At 44.8% G+C, this 22770-nt stretch overlaps 2 protein-coding genes across 2 annotated transcripts in view; one reads left to right on the top strand and one right to left on the bottom strand.

The window, feature by feature from the left end:
- The window catches only part of cntn4 (contactin 4), a 131398-nt gene extending 118055 nt beyond the window's left edge, over positions 1 to 13343 (top strand). The window contains exons 12-22 of the mRNA XM_070839447.1: positions 3634 to 3809; positions 6624 to 6744; positions 7141 to 7299; positions 8103 to 8252; positions 8804 to 8874; positions 10653 to 10887; positions 11178 to 11293; positions 12225 to 12411; positions 12502 to 12614; positions 12711 to 12879; positions 13252 to 13343. Coding sequence (XP_070695548.1) covers positions 3634 to 3809; positions 6624 to 6744; positions 7141 to 7299; positions 8103 to 8252; positions 8804 to 8874; positions 10653 to 10887; positions 11178 to 11293; positions 12225 to 12411; positions 12502 to 12614; positions 12711 to 12879; positions 13252 to 13343 — 1589 coding nt within the window. The remainder of the gene's footprint in view (positions 1 to 3633; positions 3810 to 6623; positions 6745 to 7140; positions 7300 to 8102; positions 8253 to 8803; positions 8875 to 10652; positions 10888 to 11177; positions 11294 to 12224; positions 12412 to 12501; positions 12615 to 12710; positions 12880 to 13251) is intronic.
- A 6146-nt stretch (positions 13344 to 19489) lies between these two features.
- The window catches only part of LOC139218608 (band 4.1-like protein 1), a 59001-nt gene continuing 55720 nt past the window's right edge, over positions 19490 to 22770 (bottom strand). The window contains exons 15-19 of the mRNA XM_070850248.1: positions 21907 to 21966; positions 20990 to 21085; positions 20584 to 20664; positions 20358 to 20474; positions 19490 to 19773 (exon numbers count right to left, since the gene is read on the bottom strand). Of these exons, the coding sequence (XP_070706349.1) occupies positions 19768 to 19773; positions 20358 to 20474; positions 20584 to 20664; positions 20990 to 21085; positions 21907 to 21966 (360 nt within the window). The 3' untranslated portion in view covers positions 19490 to 19767. The remainder of the gene's footprint in view (positions 19774 to 20357; positions 20475 to 20583; positions 20665 to 20989; positions 21086 to 21906; positions 21967 to 22770) is intronic.

Here is a 22770-nt window from a genome sequence, read left to right as displayed (position 1 = left end):
GTGTGTATCTATGTTGAAACGCCACAGGAACGCAGCACTTATGGAGACTGTCACCATGTATGTACTGTGTGTTCAGCCAGTTAAACTCACCTGTATCCATATGTTTCTGACGCAGCCGTGATGGTAGTTTGGGCTCTTCTAGGTAGTTAAAGGCAGATGCAGTGTGGCTTTGTTTTACCTTCTTAAAAGGTCCACAGTGAGGATGTTGGGGTGGCTGGTTGGCCTTTATTTTTACAGGGCTGTTATTTCCCATCAATTTGTTAGAACATTTCCTAAAAATAACTCTTTTGTACTGGTTAAAATGACAACAGGTCCATCTAAATGTTCATTAATTTTTCATTTATTACTGGAAACTTTAGTCTCCTTGTTTGTTGAATTGTTTAATTGCCTGCAGACAAAAGTCCTATTACTGCTTGTGTTCAACTGGCCTGCAGTGTATTGCAATAATGAACACCAAATGAAATATTCTTACTGGGGAATGTCTCGGATAGTATTCTGCAATGATTCTGAAAGTTTAGAGTCATAAACTAAAGGGTTAGCATGATGAGTTCCTCACCACACCTTAAGAGTCAGATATACGGTTAGGTTTGGAGGACAATGAGAAGAAGTTGATTTTGTCTCCACACGTTTCACGACTTGATGTTGATGAAGCAAATTTTATCAGTAACAACAACAAAACCACAGCTGGAGTTGTGCAAACAATTCTTTCTTTTTCAGGCATACAATAGAGACTCCATCCAATCAGGAACTAGATTTTCATGAGAATATTCTCACATGTTCCCACAGTGACTTCTGCAGTCATTTTTGTGAGAGAATTTTACTTCCACATCTGAAAAAGTCAAACCAGAAGTGACGTAACATAAGGGAGGGCGGTAGATTTAAACAATAGCAATGAATGAATCTGGAGGTAACTTTGATACTGAGGAGGTTGTAATATTTATTCATACAACTACGATGAACCACTGCCTATAAGTATGAGCCTGGTGGGCGTCCAAGAGATCAGGAAGAGACGAGGGTTGGAAGGAATGAACGGTCAGAGAGGAGGAATGGAGCTGTGGTGTGAGGAGAACTGGGCAGGTGTCTGGCTGAGTGATCAGCATTAACTTTTAGATCACCATTACATACTACAGGTATATACTGTATCTATGGGCTAACTATAGCTAACGCTGTGTACTGCTACAGTGTAGAGTTTAGTATCATGTGTAGGGCTATAATGACATTAGCACTGGTTGTCTAATAACGGCAGGAGTGTTGATGCTTAGCCATAACAGGAAGCGAGGCACTACTATCAGCTTGTTTGTGTGTTACGTTTTACATTGCTCTACCTTTACAGCAGGAGGGGACACAGAGAGAGGAAAACAGAGAAGGGAGAGAGACGTCGCTGCCTGATTACAGTTTCAACACGTTGCCTCTCATTGCTGAAGTCATTGTGCTTCCCTTTTCCTGCTGGGGAAACTCTGGACTCCATGTCCTCACGGGCTACAGTTTGTGCAGCCTACATAAACACACGGCCGCTCAGACTCAGCACCACCTACCGCTGCACACTGAGCTGCAGCAGAGCCGAGGACAGAGCCTACCTTACGTTACATCATATGACGCATTGCTGAAAAACAAAAGCGTTCTTAGGAGCTTTGCAGAAAAAGGCCACTTTCTTCTCTGAATCATATTAACCTGCATTACCCTTTATAGTTGTCATTTTCAGACAAGGTTAAGCACGAATGTCCAAAACAATTAACCTGCAAGTTGCTCTTTAATGGCAAACCCTATTGTCTGTTCAAGTCATTTCTTCTGGTCATGACAGTTAAAGTAAATGGGCGAAAAAAAAGTGTCGATCATAAATGGCACATCCACCACCAAGCTTTTTAAAGTAGACTTACACACCAGTCAGTACAGTACGGTGGAGTTTATTGGCCTGTCACAGTCACACTCCCAGCTGGAGAAATCACACACTGAACACTTGAACAGCTCAGATGTCACACTTTGGTTTGGCATGCTAATTCATTTCTTGTCAATTATTTGCACAAAATACTGACATTTAACAACAGCAGACTGTGGAGGGAGCTTGTTTGAAATGTTCAGCATCTTAAGTGGAAACACAAACACGTCAGCAGTGCTCGGGCCCGCCTCAGCAGCACTTCCTGAGCTGTGCTGTGCGTCTCGGCACGTGAACACGATCTCCATCTTGCCTCTGATTGACCCTGCTAAGTGAGCGGGTTACTATCCTCTCGTTTACAGTGGCAGTAGGTAACAAGGCATTATACAAGATAGAAATCAATCAAATTACACTCAGGAGCCCGGTGTGTGGTTGTGTAACCAACCTTGGTCGTCCATAATCCGTCACAAATGATGACAGAGGAGGGTAATAAGGGAACATATTCCCACCATCATTGTCCGAGTGAATCCCTCGAGGCACTTGGAGGCCGGGCAGCGCTCACCACAAGGAGAGGGGTTCACGTTAGAAAAGGAATGACACTTGTTAAGAGTAGCGTCTCACTGTAGTGTGTTGCTTCCCCTCTTCCTCCATGCACTTGTTGTACGAGGTGTTTCCGGCCTTTAGAAGCAGAGCAGACGGAGCAGAGACAGACCCTTGAATGGCTCCCTGTGTGTCAGTACTGTGTGTTTTTACTGCACCGCCATCGCTCACCATTTAGCCCCAGCACCAGAGGACTGGGGCTCAGACACACTTTCATTGTGCATATGACAAAACCAGCTCATAGTATTCTGGCCTGATATCAGAAACCGACTGGATAAACTGTGTGTGTGTGTGTGTGTGTGTGTGTGTGTGTGTGTGTGTGTGTGTGTGTGTGTGTGTGTGTGTGTGTGTGTGTGTGTGTGTGTGTGTGTGTGTGTGTGTGTGTGTGTGTGTGTGTGTCGGGGAGGGGTGAGGGCCAATACAATGAAGGTATCGAATTCACTCTGGATGAAGACTGCACTGCCGGCACTTTCTACATGAATCTGTGCCTGTCCAGGGATCATTTGCCGTAGTTAATTTAGTCAGTGTGCTCAGAATTTCAACCAAGTAATCACAGCACCCCCAAGAGGGAGACAGGTGTTATACACTCTGAGAACAAAGCCTCTCCCTCTCATCTCGCCTCTCTCGTGTCCTCCCACCTTCCTCCTCCTCTGCTTACACACAAGCGCAGATAGGGGACGCTTGCCACATTCCCCTGTGATGCCACTGTAATGCACTGCAGGCTTGAAAAGAGAGTAGTGACGACTGGAAGAAGTGCTCACTGCTGTTTACTGTTTTCCTGGTGGAGCGTTTTGGGAATTTCGGGCCAGTCGGAGTTGGGGGGAGGTGGGGTGGGGGGGGGTGGGGGGGGTGGGGGGTTCCAGGCTGAGCTGGCAGTGACACACGGAGGCTTCTCAGGATGCAGGAGAGACACGTCTCCAAGTCCCCACAGAGACAGGCTCAGGCCAGAGCCAATACCAGTTATTGTAGCTGTGCTCCCTGCTTTGCTGTGTGCTCTGTCCCATATATCCTTCTATTAACTGAGTCTGACATATCCATAAGGATGATGGAGGGCTTGGCTTTTTGCAAAGCCATTTCCTGTGCTGAATGGTAATGCCTGGAAAAGGGGAGCCGAGCACTGTGTTTGATCAAACATGCACTGTTGTGAATGTGTGTTTCAGAGCCGACCATCATCACCACGCTGCCGTCCACGCTGGACGTCACTGTGGGGGAAAGCGTGGTCCTGCCCTGTCAAGTGAGCCACGACCCGTCTCTGGAGCTCAAGTTCACCTGGTTCTTCAATGAGCAGCTCATCCACTTTGGGAGCCATGGCGGATTTTTTGAAAAAGTGGGAGGTGTAAGTCCATAATCCTTCAAGGTCTCTCAGAACCTCTGACTGTTAAGCAGGCTGTCATGTTGTGGGAGCTGAGAGGACAGGTTTCCCGTTTACAAACAGGGAAGAGGAGGGGTGTGCAGCAGGGGATTAGGAATCAAGTGGCCACATTGTCATGACAGTTTATACAGTACATGTTCACCGCTACGTAGAGCAACTCACTGACAACCGATAGAATTACTCTTCAGAAGTAAATTTGTATCTTCACATTTCTGAAACAGACACCTGTCGGATCTTCCCTGCTGCCCTAACAGCCCCACAGCGGCTAGCAGTGGCAAAAACACTTAACCCCTTGTTGACTGTTGTCGCGAATTCGCCTCAAACCTCTTCCGGCCTTGATGCAGCTGAGGTGGCCTCAGTATCCCACTAATGCCGGTTGATGCATCTTCTATGTATACATCATATATACATAGATGCATGCATACATACATACATATATATATTCTATGCATATATACATATGTATTATATTATACTGTTATATTCAAATTAACAATCTCCATAATTTAGCATCTGCTTGAATGCGAAAACACAAATCTTTTTTTTTTTTTTTTACATATAATTGTAAATAAATTCAGGCAGTAAGGGGTTAAAGCAACTGACTTTAGCATATATGAAATTAAGATCACAGAAGTTTCATCACTGGTAACATCCTGCTGTCCACCATCAAAGCAGGCTCTAATGCACTACACTAGAGTTAACCTCCACAGATGGACTCGGTACATGTATTGAGAGTGACTCAGCCACACAGGATCATGAAAAGCAGAACACTCAGAGCTGGTTGTGAGTTTTTAAAAAGATATATTATAGGAATAATAATGTGTCACAGTCTTTCACCAAGCCCCATGCTGAAACTCACATTAACACACATTAAACTGATCACTTAAATACAGCCTTTCCCCCAGCTCATCCTACCAACATATTTCACACACAGTTAACATACTGCCTGGGTCCCCAAGGATGAGCTCCTGGAAGAAGCAACCATCAGAGGGAAATGCTCACTTATTTCTTCTCAAAAAATCATTAGTTTTGTCTTTAAAATGTCATCTGAAATGAGAAATATGGAATATTATTACTATTTTAGAAAAGTTACAGTTAAACTTGCATGATGTGTAAAATTAAAATCTATACTTTAGCACAGGAAATCTGTGTCTGCTGAATTTGTTTCAAAAATTCTTAAATATTGTAGAAATATCAAATATTATAAAATACTAAAAATAACGAAAATAGATATTAAATATGTATTTGCCATGGAAAATGAAAGAATGTTCAAATCATGCTTTGTGTTCAATTTGACAGCTAAATTGGTAGCTTTAGACCGGAGTCCCCAGGAACCCAGCACAGAAAACAGTGATTCAAAGTCATCAGGAACAAACTGGCTGATAAAGTCATGAAAAATTGGAATGACAGAAAGAGGCATCAGTGAGATGTGACAGAAAGCACCTCTGGGGTCTGCGGGGAGCCCGGTGGGAGCAGGGTTAGAATCCAGAGCTCATGCAGATCACCAAGCACGCGCTAACAGGTTTCCCTCTGGAGCTGTTTTTGACGCATTACTTTTGTGATTTGTGCAACACCTCATGTTGATCTGCCTTCAAGCTTTCACTGCTTTTCTTACCGTTAACTAATGAAAACAAACCTTATTGTGGTGTGTTGAAAAATGCTCATTTCATCAGTGCGACTGTGCACTCCTGCTACACAAAAGGCATTGATTTATTCTTCAACCCCAGCAGAGATTTCATTGAATAAAGGTCAAGAGGTGACTGCGAGGATTCATGGGCACATCAATATTATACTCCTTCTTTTAGCAGGGTCATAATAAATTCAGCCGCAGTGCAGAGGGAATGTTTGTATCAAGTGTATTATTTATGGCCAGAAAATTGCTGCCTGTGGTTTATTTTAAAATGAAATTTACATACACTCCCTGCAACCAGTCTCAGTCAGCCGATGTAGACTTTAAAAGATTTGCAGCTTACATCTCAGCATGAGATTCGCAGGCTTATTTTTCCTAAAAAAAAAATTCAAGGCTCCTTGAAAAACAGTAGGCATAAAGAAAAAAAACAGCACTGAGGTGTCTCTCGCATTTCCTCTCTGATTTAGATGCGTCTTGCACCATTATTCAGTGTCTCCTCTCCCTAATAAATTGCTGTACATCTGCACTTTCATTGATTAAGCTAGCAGCCGCCCCATATAGTTCTTACTGCCAGTATAGTTCTAATGCCACAGCTTTCCACCACTCCCAGCTTATTACAGAACCTGCTCTGCTCTGATGAAATGATAATGTAGGCATGGGAATTGCAATTGGAGACGGAATAAAAGTCTCTTTTAAACAACTCACTATGTCGACTGGCCATTAGGCCGCTCCTTAAACTGAAACTGGACTATAACACAATTAAGCTCACGCTATTCGAGCAAGTACATTTCTGTAATCGCAGTGATAAAGCAGTGAGTGTAGCTAGCAGACAGAGGTGTTTCTGTGTCCTTTTTAGAGCACTAAAGGAAAGGCTGCATGAGGAGTTGTGGATTTATTTTTCAAGATACACACATACTGTACATGAGAATGAGCTTCTGTTCAGCTGGTTTGGTTCCCATGTGGCTGGAAAGTCACTATTGCTCTTGAATTACAATAGCTTACCATGTTTCTTATGGAGCTCTGTGTGTGTGTGTGTGTGTGTGTGTGTGTGTGTGTGTGTGTGTGTGTGTGTGTGTGTGTGTGTGTGTGTGTGTGTGTGTGTGTGTGTGTGTGTGTGTGTGTGTGTGTGTGTGTGTGTTGAATGACAGCAGCATTCGGCAGGAGACATTATGATTCGAAATATCCAGCTGAGGCACGCAGGGAAGTACACGTGTGCCGTGCAAACGAAGGTGGACAGCATTTCCATCGCTGTCGACCTGGTCGTCAGAGGTAAGCCACTGTAGTGAGTGTTGTGCCTGACCACACTCTTCGGTGCACTAGTGTAATTATTTCATTATCAGTCATTTGCCGCTGAAGAAGGAGGGAGCTTGTTAGTGATTCATGTGCATTGTGACTGGCTGTGCCTCACTGCTACAATGAAAGGGAGGCAAATACAAATGTCTTTCTTCAAGGTTTAAAAGAAATTTACTGTCTAATTAGACCAAATGGCTCCCAAAGGTTTTACAGTGAACTGACTTTGCTGCAGTAGCCGCAGGTGCTAAAACCATCGCCACTCTCTCAGCCATCTTTCCATCTCTTTCTGATTTACATTTCCACCCCCTCCCTCCTCTTCCTCTTCCGTCTGTCTCTTCTCCCCCTTCCCTGCCTGGCTATGCTATCTATTAGGTCCCCCGGGCCCCCCCACCAGCATCCATGTAGAAGAAATCACTGATACCACAGCCTCTCTTTCCTGGAGGCCTGGTCCTGATAATCACAGTCCAATTACGGCATACACCATCCAGGCCAGGACACCATTTTCCCTCGGGTGGCAGGCTGTCACCACAGGTAAGCTCTCTCCAACCAGCCGTGGGCTCCTCCAATCACAAGGAGGGGGGCCTCTCTTCATTCTGCCTCGCCTGTGACAATATTGGAGATGTCATTTTTACACCGACACCAAATGGTACGCAATTGTAGCATGACCATTGACCGCCATTTTATGTGCCTCCTGGGAATCCTGAAACATGGATCTTGTCCTGATGGTGAGGCTTGTTGCCAAGGATGTAATTTGATAGTGTTGTTAAGTGATAGCAGCAGTGTAATTTTTCCCCACATCCTCTTTAACGGGGCCCATAGCAGTGACGCATGACTGGTATAATGTGCATTAATCCCAAACTGTATACCCTCTTCTATTGATAGTTTTGTAAATTAAGGACATTTTGATCCAAGATGGTTTTACTGGCCCCATTGATTTAACACACTACAGTTCGACCTTGCAGGCAGCCAGAGTTCCTCATTCCCAGTGAAATCGTCTGTACTTTTCTATACCTTGTGCATTAGGGTAGTTTGACAGTTTTGCTGTAAGTGCAGTAACAAACACGCTGTGCCATATCACAGGTGTGAGTTGATAGTAAGTCTCTTTCTTTATATGTGATTTTTCTGTATTTGCTTCCTGTTTTTTGAGCTAGCGTGCGCATATGTGTCCTTGTAAGGGATTACGCCTGTCCTGTGTACCTGTGGTGGAGTCCTACCAGGCCTGTCTGCCTGCTACTGATGCTAAGCTGACATACACACATAGAAAACACACACACGCACACACACACACACACACTTTCTTGATACTAAAGGGGGCACTGTGTGTTTTGTGCCAGTTCCTGAGGTGGTGGGGGGCCACCGGTTGACAGCTACAGTAATAGACCTGAGCCCTTGGGTGGAGTATGAGTTTCGAGTCCTGGCAAGCAACACCATCGGGACCGGCGAGCCCAGCAACCCTTCGAAACAAGCAAGGACAAAAGGGACCTGTACGTACTGCATGAACAGATAAAAAACGTTCCTTATGTCTCTTTCAAACATGGATGTCACGTGTGTCTTCCCTTCTGAGAAAAACAAAATGTATATAGCTGTTAATTAAATGTTAATTAGTGAGCTTTAGTGGTGTTGGTGGGCTGCACAGAGCCACCCTAACTATTTGGCCCTGTGCGCAGTCTGTATGCTAAGCTAAGCAAACGGTCTCCTACCTGTAGCTTCATATTATATGTACACATACAGAACGAGAGTGGGGTCAGCTGCATCTCATCTCATCTAACTCTGTAAAGCTGTCTGTCTGCCCAGACGGAGCTGGATTCTCAGGGGTAGAACATCGTCTGGTAGAACATCACAGGGTGGCCTCGTCTGCAAACACAGCTCAGCTGGGAGAAGTTCGCTGATGCCTTACAGGATTTCTGGATGTTGATGTTCAGATATGTCAGACAGTGACCTGTCTGCCGTTTATGAGTTGCAACATAGACAATGATTATATGTGTCCCAGCATGTGGAGTCAACAGGGCTAAGCTAATCTGTCTTCTTCCTCCAGCTCCGAAGGTCACGCCGGCTAATGTGAGTGGAGGCGGTGGCAGTCGCTCCGAATTAGTCATCACATGGGAGGTAAGCAAGCTTGCTCAAGACCCCCTCACCCATGGAGGAGCTAGACGTCATTATTCTCCGTGGATCTGGGCCTCTGTTTCATTAATAACAGCTGATGGGCTTAATGTATGGCATTTCATTTCAAGAACAGAGAGGCAATAACTGCTGCTGTCACCCTGGGGGAGAGACAAATGCTTTTGAGGTTTCAATAAGATAATTAAACTCAATGGTTCCTGCAAAGTCCCAAGTTTTTTCAGATTGTTCTGCCTTTCTTTCTCTCTTTTTTTCAGTCTTTCTCTTTTTCTGTTTCTTCTCTGTCATTGGCACAAAGCACTCCCATATCAATCCAGCTCCAAAAGCTAATATTTATTCCGGCAGCTCAAAATCATCAGCCCCCGCTGTGAAATGTTTCACAGAACCAGTGTTTATATTTTAATATGCAAGAGTTCAATTAAAGTCTAACTTCTGCTTAACAAAGCCGCTATTTTGCCTCAGCCCTGAAAAATCCAGAGGCAATTTTCTTTTGACATGAAAGCAGGAAGTGATGCATTTTAATTTAACTTGTGCTTACAAGTTTAGTGGCTCACCTATAACTGGGCTAAATATATAACTTTTGTCCTGAGGGTGGCAGTAGAGTTTAGTTTAGTTTAGCTTAGTTTAGTTTAGTTTAGTTTAGCTTAGCTTAGTTTAACTGCAAATGTAACAAAACTCATAAAGCAATACAACAAACGTGAAAATATTCAAAAGAAATTAGAATTTCATGTGCCAACATTAAAATAAACACATGATATGAACATTTTTCAATTACTAGGAGGTATAATGCCAACATGTTCTTGAAACTAAATTAATCTGCTACACACTTAATGAAAATGAAAGACTGTTCACTTTGTGTTTGATCTGACGCCTGAATGTAGCAACAATTACTGACAATTATTCTAGTCAAGACAGTAAGTTAAGAAGGTTGGCAGAATAAGTTGTGGCCCAAACAATTCTGGAATATTTTAGGTGTGGGTGAAAAAGAAATGTGGTTCATAAAGAGTTCATAAACATCTGTGAAGAACAAATGTTTAACAAATGTTGAACATAAACAAATTAGTATTCCGTCCACAAAATCATTAATATAGCTGAGGAATAAAAAGGGGTCCCAGAGTCCACCCCTGTGGAACACCACAATTAATTCATGCTATGTCATTCCATCCATTTACAAATTATGAATATTTCAAACTGTTTCTGATTGCAAACATAGTTTGGGAGACATTTGTAAGTGAATCAGTTTAAGCCACAATGTGACAACTCAGTCAGAAAAACAGCACACTCCAAATGTCATTATATTCCAATGAATGTCCATACTGGCCCGTGAACCAGCCCTGTTGGAGACAGACTCTCACATAAAAAAGCCCTTCATCTCTTCCCTCTATCTGTTGGTGGATACTATACAGTGAAGAGGGTGGATTTATCCTCTAGACTGAAGTCTGCAGCTATAAATGTATGAGGCATGTTATCAGTTTGGACAACAGCTGCTGGTTTGGTATCACGCTGAGTGCACTGCACTGTGTAATGGATGAGTCCAGTAATAGTTCTTGTGTGTACAGCATGTTATATTTGCTGCAAAGCATTTCCTCAAAAATTAAAAGCTATGTCTTTTATCTTAGTGTTTAGCCATTAGTTTTCAAAATGTGTAAACTCATTAAAAAGTGTGAGTTTTAATTGAATCCATAGAAATTGATTCTATGAGTGAAACTGCAGCCATTTTTTTCCTTTTTATTTTGAAAGTGTTTGCATTGTGTTTTCTCCTGCAGCCGGTTCCAGAGGAGCTGCAGAACGGACCTGGGTTTGGCTACGTCGTGGCTTTTCGACCCCATGGTGCCACGGGATGGATGCAGGCCGCCGTACCGTCCGCCGAAGCGTCCAGATACATCTTTAAAAACGAGAGCATCCAGCCCTTTTCTCCTTTCCACGTGAAGGTCGGGGTATACAACAATGAGGGGGAAGGGCCCTTTGGACCTGTCACCACTATCTACTCTGCTGAGGAAGGTGCATACAGTCTCATGTCATGCGTAGCATGTTATGGAGTATGCTCAGCCACTATTAGTACACTGGTACATGGCAAGATCACTCAAGGTCTGAATATTGGCAGCAGTGATCTTGCAGCCAGCATTTCTTCTATCAGCACTTGCAGACATATTGCCCATACGTCCCTCCTTTTGTTGCTCCGATGAAAGAAATAGCTTTGAAACAGTTTTGATGTTCCCCCTTTGAGGGGTCATCAAAGCTCAGTGTTACTTCTTCTAGAATCATTCATAGTCTTTATGTATTAACTCCAGAGCCTGGCCGAGCGCCCACCAGGGTTCGTGCCAAGAGCCTCTCTGCATCTGAGATTGAAGTTTCATGGAAAGCTCTGCCCTGGAACGCCAGCAAGAAAAGAGTGCTGGGCTATGAGGTGAGCTACACTGAAATACCTGTGTGTGTGTGTCTGTGTGTGTCTGTGTGTCTGTGTGTGTGTGTGTGTGTGTGTGTGTCTGTGTGTCTGAGTCTGTGTGTGTGTGTGTGTGTGCATTCGTGCACACATGGCAACCAATGCTGCTGAATCCTGTTCTCTTCTATTATTGATGAGTGTTTCAGGCCCATGCACCTTGGGCATAGGAGATAATAGCTTGCTGCATGCATAATGGTCCAGCCTAGTCCCATGCCTGTGGTTTTAGCTGTGTTTCTCTTGTTGTTTACCTAAGTACTGTAACCACCCTGATTAGCGTACTGATGCAATACTCTGAAGGATAGAGCGTTTAGCTTCTAATCCACACAACAAAGCAGTTTGAGACACTGGCTTTTCACTCAGTTAGTCGTTGTCATTTTAATTCTGCTCATTATTGAAATCCAAGATGTGAACAAAGGCGCTGTTTTCCTCCACAGATTGCATAAAGTGCCAGATTTATAAATTGTTGACCACTCAAAGTCAACAGAGGAGCAGGCCTGAGCAAACTGTTCCTGTGAGGAAAGACAAATTATATTTGTGCTGTCAAGCGTGCCAGCTATTTCAGCCCTGACAGGCGGGGTGACAAAGAAAATCTGTTATCAGTGGAAGTTGATGGCAGGGGATTTTTGGAGATTCTTTCCCTTCTTCTTCTTTGTTTTCTTTTTTCCCCCCTTTGCATATTTGACCACGGTCTTTACCACATGACTTAAAACCATGACAAGCGTCTGATAAGCACGACTGAGGCACGTTGAGCAAAAGGTACAAGGTTGTTTTCAGACCCGTTCACATCTCCCAGTTTGCAGCTTGCTCTTCATTGACAGGCTGTAACAGAAAGCTTTTAAGGTGTCGGTTGTGTTTTCTGTGCTCACGTCTGTGGTTCCGCCTTGTTGCTTTTCAGCTGAGGTACTGGAGTAGAAGTGAAAGGGAAGACACGGCCAGTGTGCAAAGGACTGTCGGAAATCAAACGTCTACTATTATTCGCGGGGTGAAAGGCAGCACCACATATTACATCTCAGTGAGGGCGTATAACACTGCTGGGACAGGGCCTCCCAGCACCACTGTCAATGTTACCACCAAAAAACCACGTAAGTATCTGATCTAATTAGAACTACAGGTGGCTCTGTGCCACAGTTCGGCTTTTGTTTGAGGTGAATAATGTGATTTTCTCCTCTCAGCACCCAGTCAGCCGCCGGTGAAAGTGATGTGGAACACATCAAACTCCAAGATTATATTGAACTGGGAGCAAGTCAGAGCTCTGGAGAATGAGTCGGAGGTCACTGGTTACAAAGTAAGCACCCAGTCGCTTGGCTTTATCAGAAAATTGTGTTTGTTGCCATGGGGTCTGTGCCTGACTCTTGATTTGACCTGCACCGCTCGTCTTCAGGTGCTGTACAAGAAGAATCGGCACAGCCGCCCCAATGTCATGGAGACCAACACCACCTCGGTGGAGCTCGCCCTGCCCACTGATGAGGATTATATCATCCAGATAAAGCCATTTGGAGAGGGAGGGGAAGGCAGCAGCAGCAGACAGATCACCATCCCAAGGATACCAGGTCAGTGGAGAGCTAGTTAGAGCCTCCCTCGTGGCTGAGCTGAATAATCCACTCCCCTGCTGCCGTCTTGCCAGCACAGATTAGCGACCATCATCTCCAGAGGAACAGAGAGAGCGGGGAAATAGTGCGCTACATGAGGCATTTGTGTAATTATGGCCTCTACGTGACACCATAATGCAAGCGTTGCATGAAAAGTTGAGCAAATCATTTAGAATACTTTGAATGTCTCATTCCACTGCTCAAGTAATAATTCTCAAGCAGTTTTTGGAAATGAATGTTTTAGGCTCGTAATTACCAAAGCAGGTAAAGTAACTAAATATGTGGTGGGGAGCAAACACACTAACAGCCTCGTTCTTTTCAATACCTTTCCAGGCCCCAACGCAGTCGGCTCAGCGTCCAAGGTCTCCACTCTATCAGCTCTCAGTACAATAGCACTGTCTTTCACAGCGCGGACATCTTTATGACAAACGGCTCCCAGCAGACATTGCATCTGATGTGTAGACAGCTCTACAGCGGAGCGCAAACACAGCCCACTCTGGTGTAACTAGATCCATTCATTTAGATTTTAGAGGGAAGATACAGATGAAAAAATAAAAAACAAAAAAAAAATACACCATTGAGATGACAGGGAAGGAGTCCCCGTCTGCAGCCGCGCTAAGTAAAGGAGATTGACCGATGTCGTGACTATGTTGTTACCAAAGCAGCTTTCATAAGAAAAAATTAAAGAGGAAAATGTCTTATATGCATTTTTTTGTATGACATGTTGAGCTTTTATAGAGTTTTCCTTTGTTAATTGATTTGAAGTCGGTCTGGGCTCACTGGGGCCACAACGGTTACGTGCATGGCAACAACAACATCATCAAAGTTTCCAGTGTGGAGGATGGCAGTGTGAAGAATGTGATTGGACAGCCCACCTCTTGTCTTCTAAAACAGTACTTCTAACTTTGGTTCCCACAGACCAGAGGAGTTTCTTTTCTCCAAATGAATGAACTCTGTTACATCTCTGCATTTCTGTTTCAGCAACATTTCAAAATTACTGTATGTCACTCACACAAGACTGGATGGACATGTTGGGTGTTTGTCACTCTGCTTACGTGGAGAGAGGATTAGCGTTTAAAATCATCTGTCACCAGACGGCACGTGAAGCCTGAGCTTTATCTCACCTCACTGGTGAAGGCAAAGTGGACAAAGTGAAGCAGGTGATGGTTCAGGATGGAAGATTTTCTTTGATATGTTGTGAATATAAAAAACGATGTTAACTGTGGCTTATCCTCCTACTTCAGATAACTGGCATGGCTCACATGAAGGACAGGTTGGGTTTTCTGTCAACTCTGTTTTGATGCAATACTCCCATCCCATGTGTACACTAAGGCTATGAGCGACCTCTGCTCCTGTCCATACTGGCACTTTGCAGCACGAATACACTGCAAAAGATGTGGGACAAAATCCTTTGCAAAATCAACCAGTCGTCCTCCAAAGGCCTGTTGTTTTTCAAACGAAATCCACTCCCCAATTGTTTCGTTCCTGTTAGTCCTGTGGAAGGTGGTTGTTGGGATAAACCTGCACCACCACCTGGGTACCCCATACCCGCTCAGTCTTGTTAACTGAAGAACGCCGAAGCCTCGTTTCAGCTTCTGCTGAACTCTAGAACTCAATTTTGCACACAAGGACGACTGTAAATTCTAATTGCACTCAGAAGGCATGGTTTCACGGCCAGTATGGACAGACAGAATGAGTACATTAACTCCTTCTACGTGCGTTTGGCATGAAAAAACAAAAAGATCCAACCTAAACATGATGGATGTCAACACGTTAGTATGCCAAGGTTCTGTTGCTGGTCATGATCAAGAACTCCCAAACAGATCTCACTGGCGTCTGCAAAGCCGTCCATGAGATAGTTACTGAGCTTGTTAACAGAAATAGCTCCATGCTGTGCTGGAGGTGCATCTCCCCTGGGCTCCTCTACCTTGGCCATTGAACTGCACTGGTGACCGGACCCTCGTGGCTGTCTCATGCTCCTCGTTCTTTCAGTTAGCCCTGTGTCTAGAGCTATTCTTTGCCTTCTGTGTGCCTCATCATATGTTCAAAATCCTCAGGTCCTTAAAGAGCCTTAACTTATCATATGTATATCTAAAACATTAGAAACATAGAACTACGAAGCAGCCGCGCTGATGTTTACATGCTGCTGTGTTGATAGCTACTGTATGTGGACGGGGTCACGGGAAAGGGTGGGGGGGGGGCAGCATCCTTTTTGCAATTCTGGGGTTATTAAGGTTAGTTTGAATGGTAATCTGCTGTTTCGCATGGGATATTGGCAATATATGAGGGCCTGGTGCATTTTTATAGGTGTGTGTTCTTAATAAAAAACGATGCTGCTGATTTTTTCCTTTTCCCATAGTCTCCTGATGCCATGTGGGGGTGCTGTGCTTCAGAGGTACAGTGCAGTCTGTATGTAGCTTGTAATCCAGTTGCGTAGTTTGTACTTTGAAGGGAGTGTACTGTAGGCTACTGGGTCTGGCTCAGAATCATGCATCAAGAAATGTGTAATATACTGTTTTGTACACTTCGAATCATTTATATAAAAGAACCTTTCTAAAGAGATGATTTACTTGGTTTTTACGTAATGACTCTGTTTCATAATGTAGCTAACTGTTGCTCAGCATGACTGTACTTTGTCCTCTCTCTTCTGTCCACCTGCAAACCAACTGAATGGCTTAAGGAACATGCAAGGTTCATGCATCTGATCGGTTTGTGCATATTGTCCGTGTACCATGGAGTCTGAACCACGATCAGCCCCGTGTCTATGCTTCTGTCTCAGTCAGCCCCTCTGAGATTTGTTCTGGGTCTACTGTCCATATACGCTCTATGTGAGGGTTTCCTCTGTTGCTGTTTGTTGTTTATACTGTGTTAATAAAGATTATTGATTTATAGAACAATGTCAAGCTGTGCTGGTCCGTCCGTCAATGAGTGTGACCTGTGTGAGACCTGACATATACGAGTATTCTTCCTCTGGCCTTGGCATTTGCTCAGGATACAATTGAGAAAAAAAAAAAAAAAAAAAGTCGAAATGGCAGCATCAGAGGCCTGGACACCCCGATCGTTGGTCTTAGTATGGGTGAAGGATCCTATATTTCCCACAATGCAACATGATACCATCTTTTCATTATACTCCTCATGGGTTGTGCAGTTTAAAAGATGTGGCTCGGTGACCCGGCATGTTTGTAACACAGGCAATGGTGGTCTCAAAGCCTCACTATGACATCATCAGGGACTGTTCTCTCAGTCTGGACAAAGCTCCACCAGAACCACCGAGGACATTATACTATCACTTTCATGGGCTCAGTGGTGCGCCTCACGACTTTTAAACTGATCTTCATGATCTTTAAAGACTGGGGGCAGGCAGAGTACATCTTCTGCATATGTTTGTTACAACATTCAAATGCTGCAAAACTGCAGCGTTCTCTGTAAACGTGTGTGGAGCCCTTTAATATGTCGAGTGAAGAAAATACACTAGATGGCACCAAGAGCACGCCAGTGAGACAAACCTACACCCCAGTGTTGGGGGCTGGATTTGGCCACAAGATGGCAATATAAAACATCTTTCTCTCGTTCCATTACAATATGAACACCATCCATTCCTCATGTTACAAAACACAGCCATTTATTACATGTGATGACTCATTAATGGGTTAAGTAAAAGATAATATTTCCCAGGTTCCTGTTCTTCATTAAAGGTAAATGTGACACGTCACCTCTCCTCAGAGTCAGAGACAGCGTTTGAATCATACTGAGACATTTATTTATGCATGTATGTTTTCCATTTAAACCAAATGCAAATACAGCAAATACACACCACCAAGCACTAGGGGAATGTAGAGCAAAAGGGAGTGGAGAACTGAAGGTGGAGGCTGAACACTTTGATGCTCTTCGTGGAGGGAAAAAAAGCTCATATCCATCATCTGTACTATGCTGGTTTTTCGACGTTAATGGGACCAGTAAATGTTTTCATCTCGCTGAGGACCCACGGTCCTGACTCAGAGATGCTTCGCTCAGTGTCACATTCTTTACAAGACAGAAATTCACTTTCCTGGCGGCTCCTCCTCACCTTGGGCTGAGAGGAGAGGTCGTTTCTACATCTGCCTCGTGGTGATTAACGGCACGTTCAGCTGAGCGCTGATAACAGAAGCTCCTGCTCCCCTCTCTAACCATCACCACCACCTCTCTAAACATAAGGCACCCATTCACGGCATATCTCTGCTCTTCACATTATACTTACTGCCTCTTCTCCTCAACCTACGAACACGTCCCTGCTGCCCTCGATTTCTACTTGTTGGATAATACCTATAATGTCTTTAGTACAGGCCCTCCATCTTCCAGCTCTCCACGTGGCCCACAGTACAGCCTCTCTCCTCTCTTCCACCCGTAGTGTGTCCAGTACTACAGCAAGCACAAGTCATTTCCCCACAGTTTACAGTATATGTGCTGCTATCACTGCAAGCAAGTGCTTTCACAACAGTCCAGTGTCATCTGACCAGGAAAAAATAAAACAGAGCAGAACAGGATATACAAATCATCAGTTTGGGAATCTCTCGTTTGCTCAGACACATTTACAGCAGGTCGACAGCTTCAAGTCCGGGGACGAGGGGGGGAGGGGTTAGACGACGAGGGCGACAAAGCCATGGTCACAAGTGTTGGAAAAGCTTCTGCTGAATATCACTAACTCTGTGTTATAGGTTTTGGTTACACATGAGAGTTCACAGTTTTCTCCCTTTAGAGGACAGAGGATAAGAGTAATGGCTGCTTATTGCAAATCTCACAAGCAGTGCGCTTCACTGCTTCAGTTAACAGTAGCACAAAGTTAACAATGACGGCAACACGGCTAACATGGGTCAGGCTCCATCAGAGGGATTCTCATGAATGATACGTGATGCATAGTATAGTATTAAAGGTCATCCAGGATAATATGTTCTGTGGCAGTCAGCAGGTTCTGCGGGTAGATTCACGTACGTCACACTATGAGTCTCGGCTTTGTCTGGCAGGGGAAACGTGGAGGAAAAGCACAGGCCTCACATTCACCACTCCTATAAATACAGTTACAAACTCATACACCATAACTTAAGAGAGTTAATCCAACAGAAAACGAAACAGTAACCATGTTAATCTTGTGGTTTTGAACTTTTCAGCCTTCAAAGATCAAAAGTCTATGTTTTATCGTTTGGGGGGTGGGGGGGGGTACAGTACTTTCATCCTCCAGATGCAGCGTGTTCATCCTTTTTAGCTCATTGTTCTGGTTTTCCAGGTTTGGTTCATCAAACTGCAGACACACTGTGGAGAACTTAGCAGCTAAAGAGTGAGCGCTGGTCGGCAGGTGGCTCCAAATGACTGCTCATGTCGATCCGTGTGTGCTGGCTGTGTAAATACACCTGCCTGGAAACACGCCTGCCATCTTAATATGTCCTTGTTGTGTTTGTTTGCACTCAGGCCAAAACAATCAATTAGAGCAGGCTGCAGGAATGGATGTGGTGCTGACTATTGACAGGGATGTCTGGCTCAGATTTCAGATCTTGAGTGAGCTGCATACAGAGAGTCAGATAATTCAGGCGCGACAAAGCGACCAAAGGCCGTCTCTCCAGATTCATTTCAGTTTTGGGTGAAGAATTTGGTAAAACTCACCAGTGAAACTCATCGAACAGCACAAAAAAACGAAGCTCCATCAGAGACGGCTGAAACGTCCAAAAATACAAGAGTAACGTCTAAACTCTCTTTCATGATGGAAGTCAGTAAAATCATACAAGAAAAACATGAAAACATATCATCACACTTTGTGAAACATATTAGATAAAACATTATTTATATTAAAATTTCTCTAAAAATCCTAGAACTGTGTGACCGGCATTTCTTTATGTGGATGGCAAGCAGTGATCGGGGGGGTGAGGACAGTGGTGTTTTGTAGCCCAGGACCAAAGCCACTGAAACTGTCCCCCTCCAACAGAGTCCACAGGACAGCCGTGGGTCCAGCGGCCCAGTGGGTCTCACTGCAGCTGCTCAGTCCCATGTGGACGTGTCCGTGTGTTTTTTTTTCATTCCCTCGGCTATTTTGTCATTGAATCATGCAGATTATAATCATCTGGTATTATGCATATTTCATAAACAAGCGGACACTGGACATAAATTAGACCCTCTAGAGATAAAAATGTAAAAAGCTAATAAGACAGCTGTTGATTATAGTGAAGGTGTCACAGCCAGGAGGTGGTAACAGCGAGCAAAAGGCTGCCACCGACCCCCCCGTCCCACCCCCCCCCCCTTCCACCATTGTCCCCATCCTTTCACTTAAACCTCCTCTGCTCTTATATCATATACATCTCATGTGACAGTAGCACAGGGCAGACGTTTGGGACTTTAAAATAGAAACAAGTAATTTGTGAGGGTAGGTACAGGGGCAGGGGGGGTGGGGGGGTGGGGGTGTGGGGTGGACCCTCAGGGTTCAAAGGAGTCCGAACGTTTGAGGTTAAATAATGTTTCAGACAGATGACTCTTACAGAGGTGAACTGAATCAGTGACAGCTGTGTGCGGTAAACCGTCCGATAGCAGACGTTCCTTGTTCCAGAGGGAGGTGGAGGACCGGGACGGGCCGGGACAGGACGGGAGGCCGGGGGGGGGTCCGAGCCCGAGTCACAGTTGGTTTGTCTAAAGGGACAGGAGTGGAGGTCTACTGCTTCATGGAACGCAGTCACTTCTTGTGTCAGTTTATACACAGGCGGCGGGGGGGGGGGGGGGGGGGGTAAAGAGTCCTCATATCCGGCTGGTGGCGTACTGCAGGGCGGGGCGGGAGACGCGCAACTGGAGGATCCTCTCCTGTCCCCCCGCCTCAGGAGCCACCACGAGCGATCAGGACTGCAACGAGACAACAGGACACAGATCTGTCATCATCATGTGGACAGAGAGCAAAACAGAACAGGCCCCCACACGACCTAGCGAGGAGCGGGGGGAGACACAGGCAGCGTTAGTGGTCATGTTGCATCTCTGTGTTTGTTCTGAGTCTTTGTAGTCATTTTGTGTCTCTTCGTGGTCCCTTTCTGTTCTTTGCAGCCTCTCTGGGGGATTTCTGTGCCTCCTTGTGGTCACTTTGTGAATCTGTTTTATGTATCTGTCTGTATCTGTGTGATCACTTTTGTCTTTCTGTGTTCATTTGCTTCTCCTTCTGCTCTGTTTAGCCCATTTCTATCTATTTGTGGTCATGTTGAGTCTTTGAGGTCAATCTCATGGTCGTTTAGCGTCTCCATGTGGTCATAAAAATAAATCTTTACATTAGTTGTGCTTATCTTTGTATGTCTGTGGTCACGTTATTGACGCCTAATGAGACATTTTACCAGTCACTGCAAACAGGGGCCCAGGGACCCAGGGGCCCAGGGCCTGCAGGCTTGTAACCTGCACTGCGATCACATGACCAGAACGCCGGCACTGCTGGAGTCACACACCTCTGCTCTCTGCTGCAGCTCCTCAGTGGGAGACTCTGTTTCCCTGATAACCACTGCTTTTGTCACCAGCATGTCGGGGTGCTGCTGCTTCGCCTCTTGGATCGCCATAGCAAGGGCCTGGGGGGGGCACAAAGCATCAACATGTGGGTCATTAACCTCACATTGCAGCTTCCTGTGCCTCTTGGCCTAGTGAACATAAAGTGCACGTGTTCCTGTGTTTGCGTACCTGGTGTTGGTCCACATCGTCGTCTCCTGTGATTATGATCCTCTTCTCGATCCTGGTCTCTGAGTAGCCTCCCTTCACAGTCTGCAGAGCGCAAGAAACACATTTAATAAATCAGAAGCTCAGGCCCAACTATTAAACATTTAACGTTATGTTTGACAAAAACAGGTCATCCAAGGCTTCATAGTTTCATTGTGCTGCAAAAAACTGGTCATTGTGGAGTTTCTGTACAGTCTTTGTCTTCAGAGCGAATCTTAACCTTATCATTTACAACCAGGATTCATTATTTTAAGAATGAATGAGTTCTTTCCTTCTCTTCCTTTATTTGGCGCCATAAGATACAGATGCTGTGGGCCGACTCCGAGCTGCAGTCATTAAACTGTAACCACGGCAACGGATAAGGTGTTACCTTGGTAACTTGAGTTGTGGTTGCCGAGGTGACGCTCTCAGCGGTGATGGTCAGCGGGGACACAACCGACTCCCTCTCCTGGGTGCCAGCTTTTACCTACAGCACATTCATTAGAGGGGGGTGAACCACAAGCACACACACACACACACACACACACACACACCTCAGATCTGTGATAGTCACCCCAGGAGTTTGAGACCCCCTGGTGAGACAACACAACATGCTGTGTGTGTGTTGTGAGGACCAGAACACACATTTTAGCAGCAGAGTGAGGCCATTTTGTCTGATCCTCACAACTTCAAAGGGCTGTTTTAGGGTGAAGACTTGATTTTAAGGCTCAGGTTAGAATCAGGTTTAGGTATGAGGTTATGGTGAGCAGGGTCCTCACAGAGACAGAAATACAGAAGTACGTGTGTGTGTGTGTGTGTGTGTGTGTCTTGAATCTGAATCAACGAGAAAAGAGTAGAGAATATCATTGGGTCTATCTGATTTGTGTATTTTACAGTGACTGACTCAGGCTTTCACTAATGCTACAATCATTTTTGCAGAGAAAGCATGCATCCACACTTTCCAAGCATAAAAAAAAACACTTTACAACTACATTTGCACAAAAATATAATGAGCAGAGAGGTACTCCAAACCGTGGTGGTAGCATGTATTCATCTACTCATCCAAACATTCACATCCACTCTCTCATTCATAAAACGGAGTCATTGTGAGAGCATCAAATACCACCTTTGTGGCAAATATGTGGCTCACACACACGGATCACAAGTGCAGATTTTTTCCTTTTAGTATTTACTCAGGAGGATGTAAAGTAAAGGTCAAGGCTACAAAAGGAGATTCTTACTCTGCCACACACACACACACACACACTGACTGTCACACTGATGTATTTCCTCTCTTTAGACACTTACCGGGGATCCATTTTCTTTAAGGGCAGTAGGAGCCTCCCTCGGGCTGACAGCTCCATAGCTCTGGAGGAGAGAGAAACAGTCGGACTTACTGTGACAGTGCAACAGTCTTTATTAACGTACTAATATGAAGGACGTCCGGCTGCATCAGAGAATGAACAATGAGTGAATAAAGGATCACGCAAAGAAGCTTTACGTCAATCAGCATGTTAGAAGTGACCGACCTTCTAATTATAGCAGCAGGAACATACGAAGAGGTACTTGAGTTCATCTGACAGATGGGGGGGGGTCTTAATGAGAAGGTCTGGGTGCCACATGTGTGTTGTGCATGCTGGCCCCTGAGACACCTGATGGAACTGAGCCATCAGTAATGAAATTAGTCCTGCTGTGGATGCTGGAGGTGCTGGAGGTGCTGGCTGCTTGGCAGGCTTCACTGGGGCCTTCTTTAATGTCAGGAGTGACCCCTGTAGTGAGAAGACTCTACACTGACGTCTACTGATGGTGACGTCTAACACGTTCCTCTTCTAGGGCGTTTGGGACACAACCAGGGAAACAGTTAGCTGTGACTGATGCTGTGATGTCAACTCTCTATAATCTCTATAACCTCTCCATGCACACTTTTGTCTAAATAACTTCTAAAAGGTTTGGTGCTGACCACAGATTTCACAGCCATGACAGTAAAATGACCAGCATGTACGTGCTTGATGAAATGTTTATGAAGAACACATCTGCCTCATATTCAGAGCCTGACTGCTGCTGCTGCTCTGCTGCTGAAGGACTCCACACAGGACAGGCCGCCCTCTGCTGGCCACACACTGCTGCTGCTCCACATCTTTGTCTGCCTAACAATGACATCATCCTCCATTT

Source organism: Pempheris klunzingeri, chromosome 2, assembly GCF_042242105.1.
Source record: "Pempheris klunzingeri isolate RE-2024b chromosome 2, fPemKlu1.hap1, whole genome shotgun sequence".
In the NCBI taxonomy this organism is placed as follows: domain Eukaryota; kingdom Metazoa; phylum Chordata; class Actinopteri; order Acropomatiformes; family Pempheridae; genus Pempheris; species Pempheris klunzingeri.
This window is presented reverse-complemented; position numbering and strand designations above follow the sequence as displayed.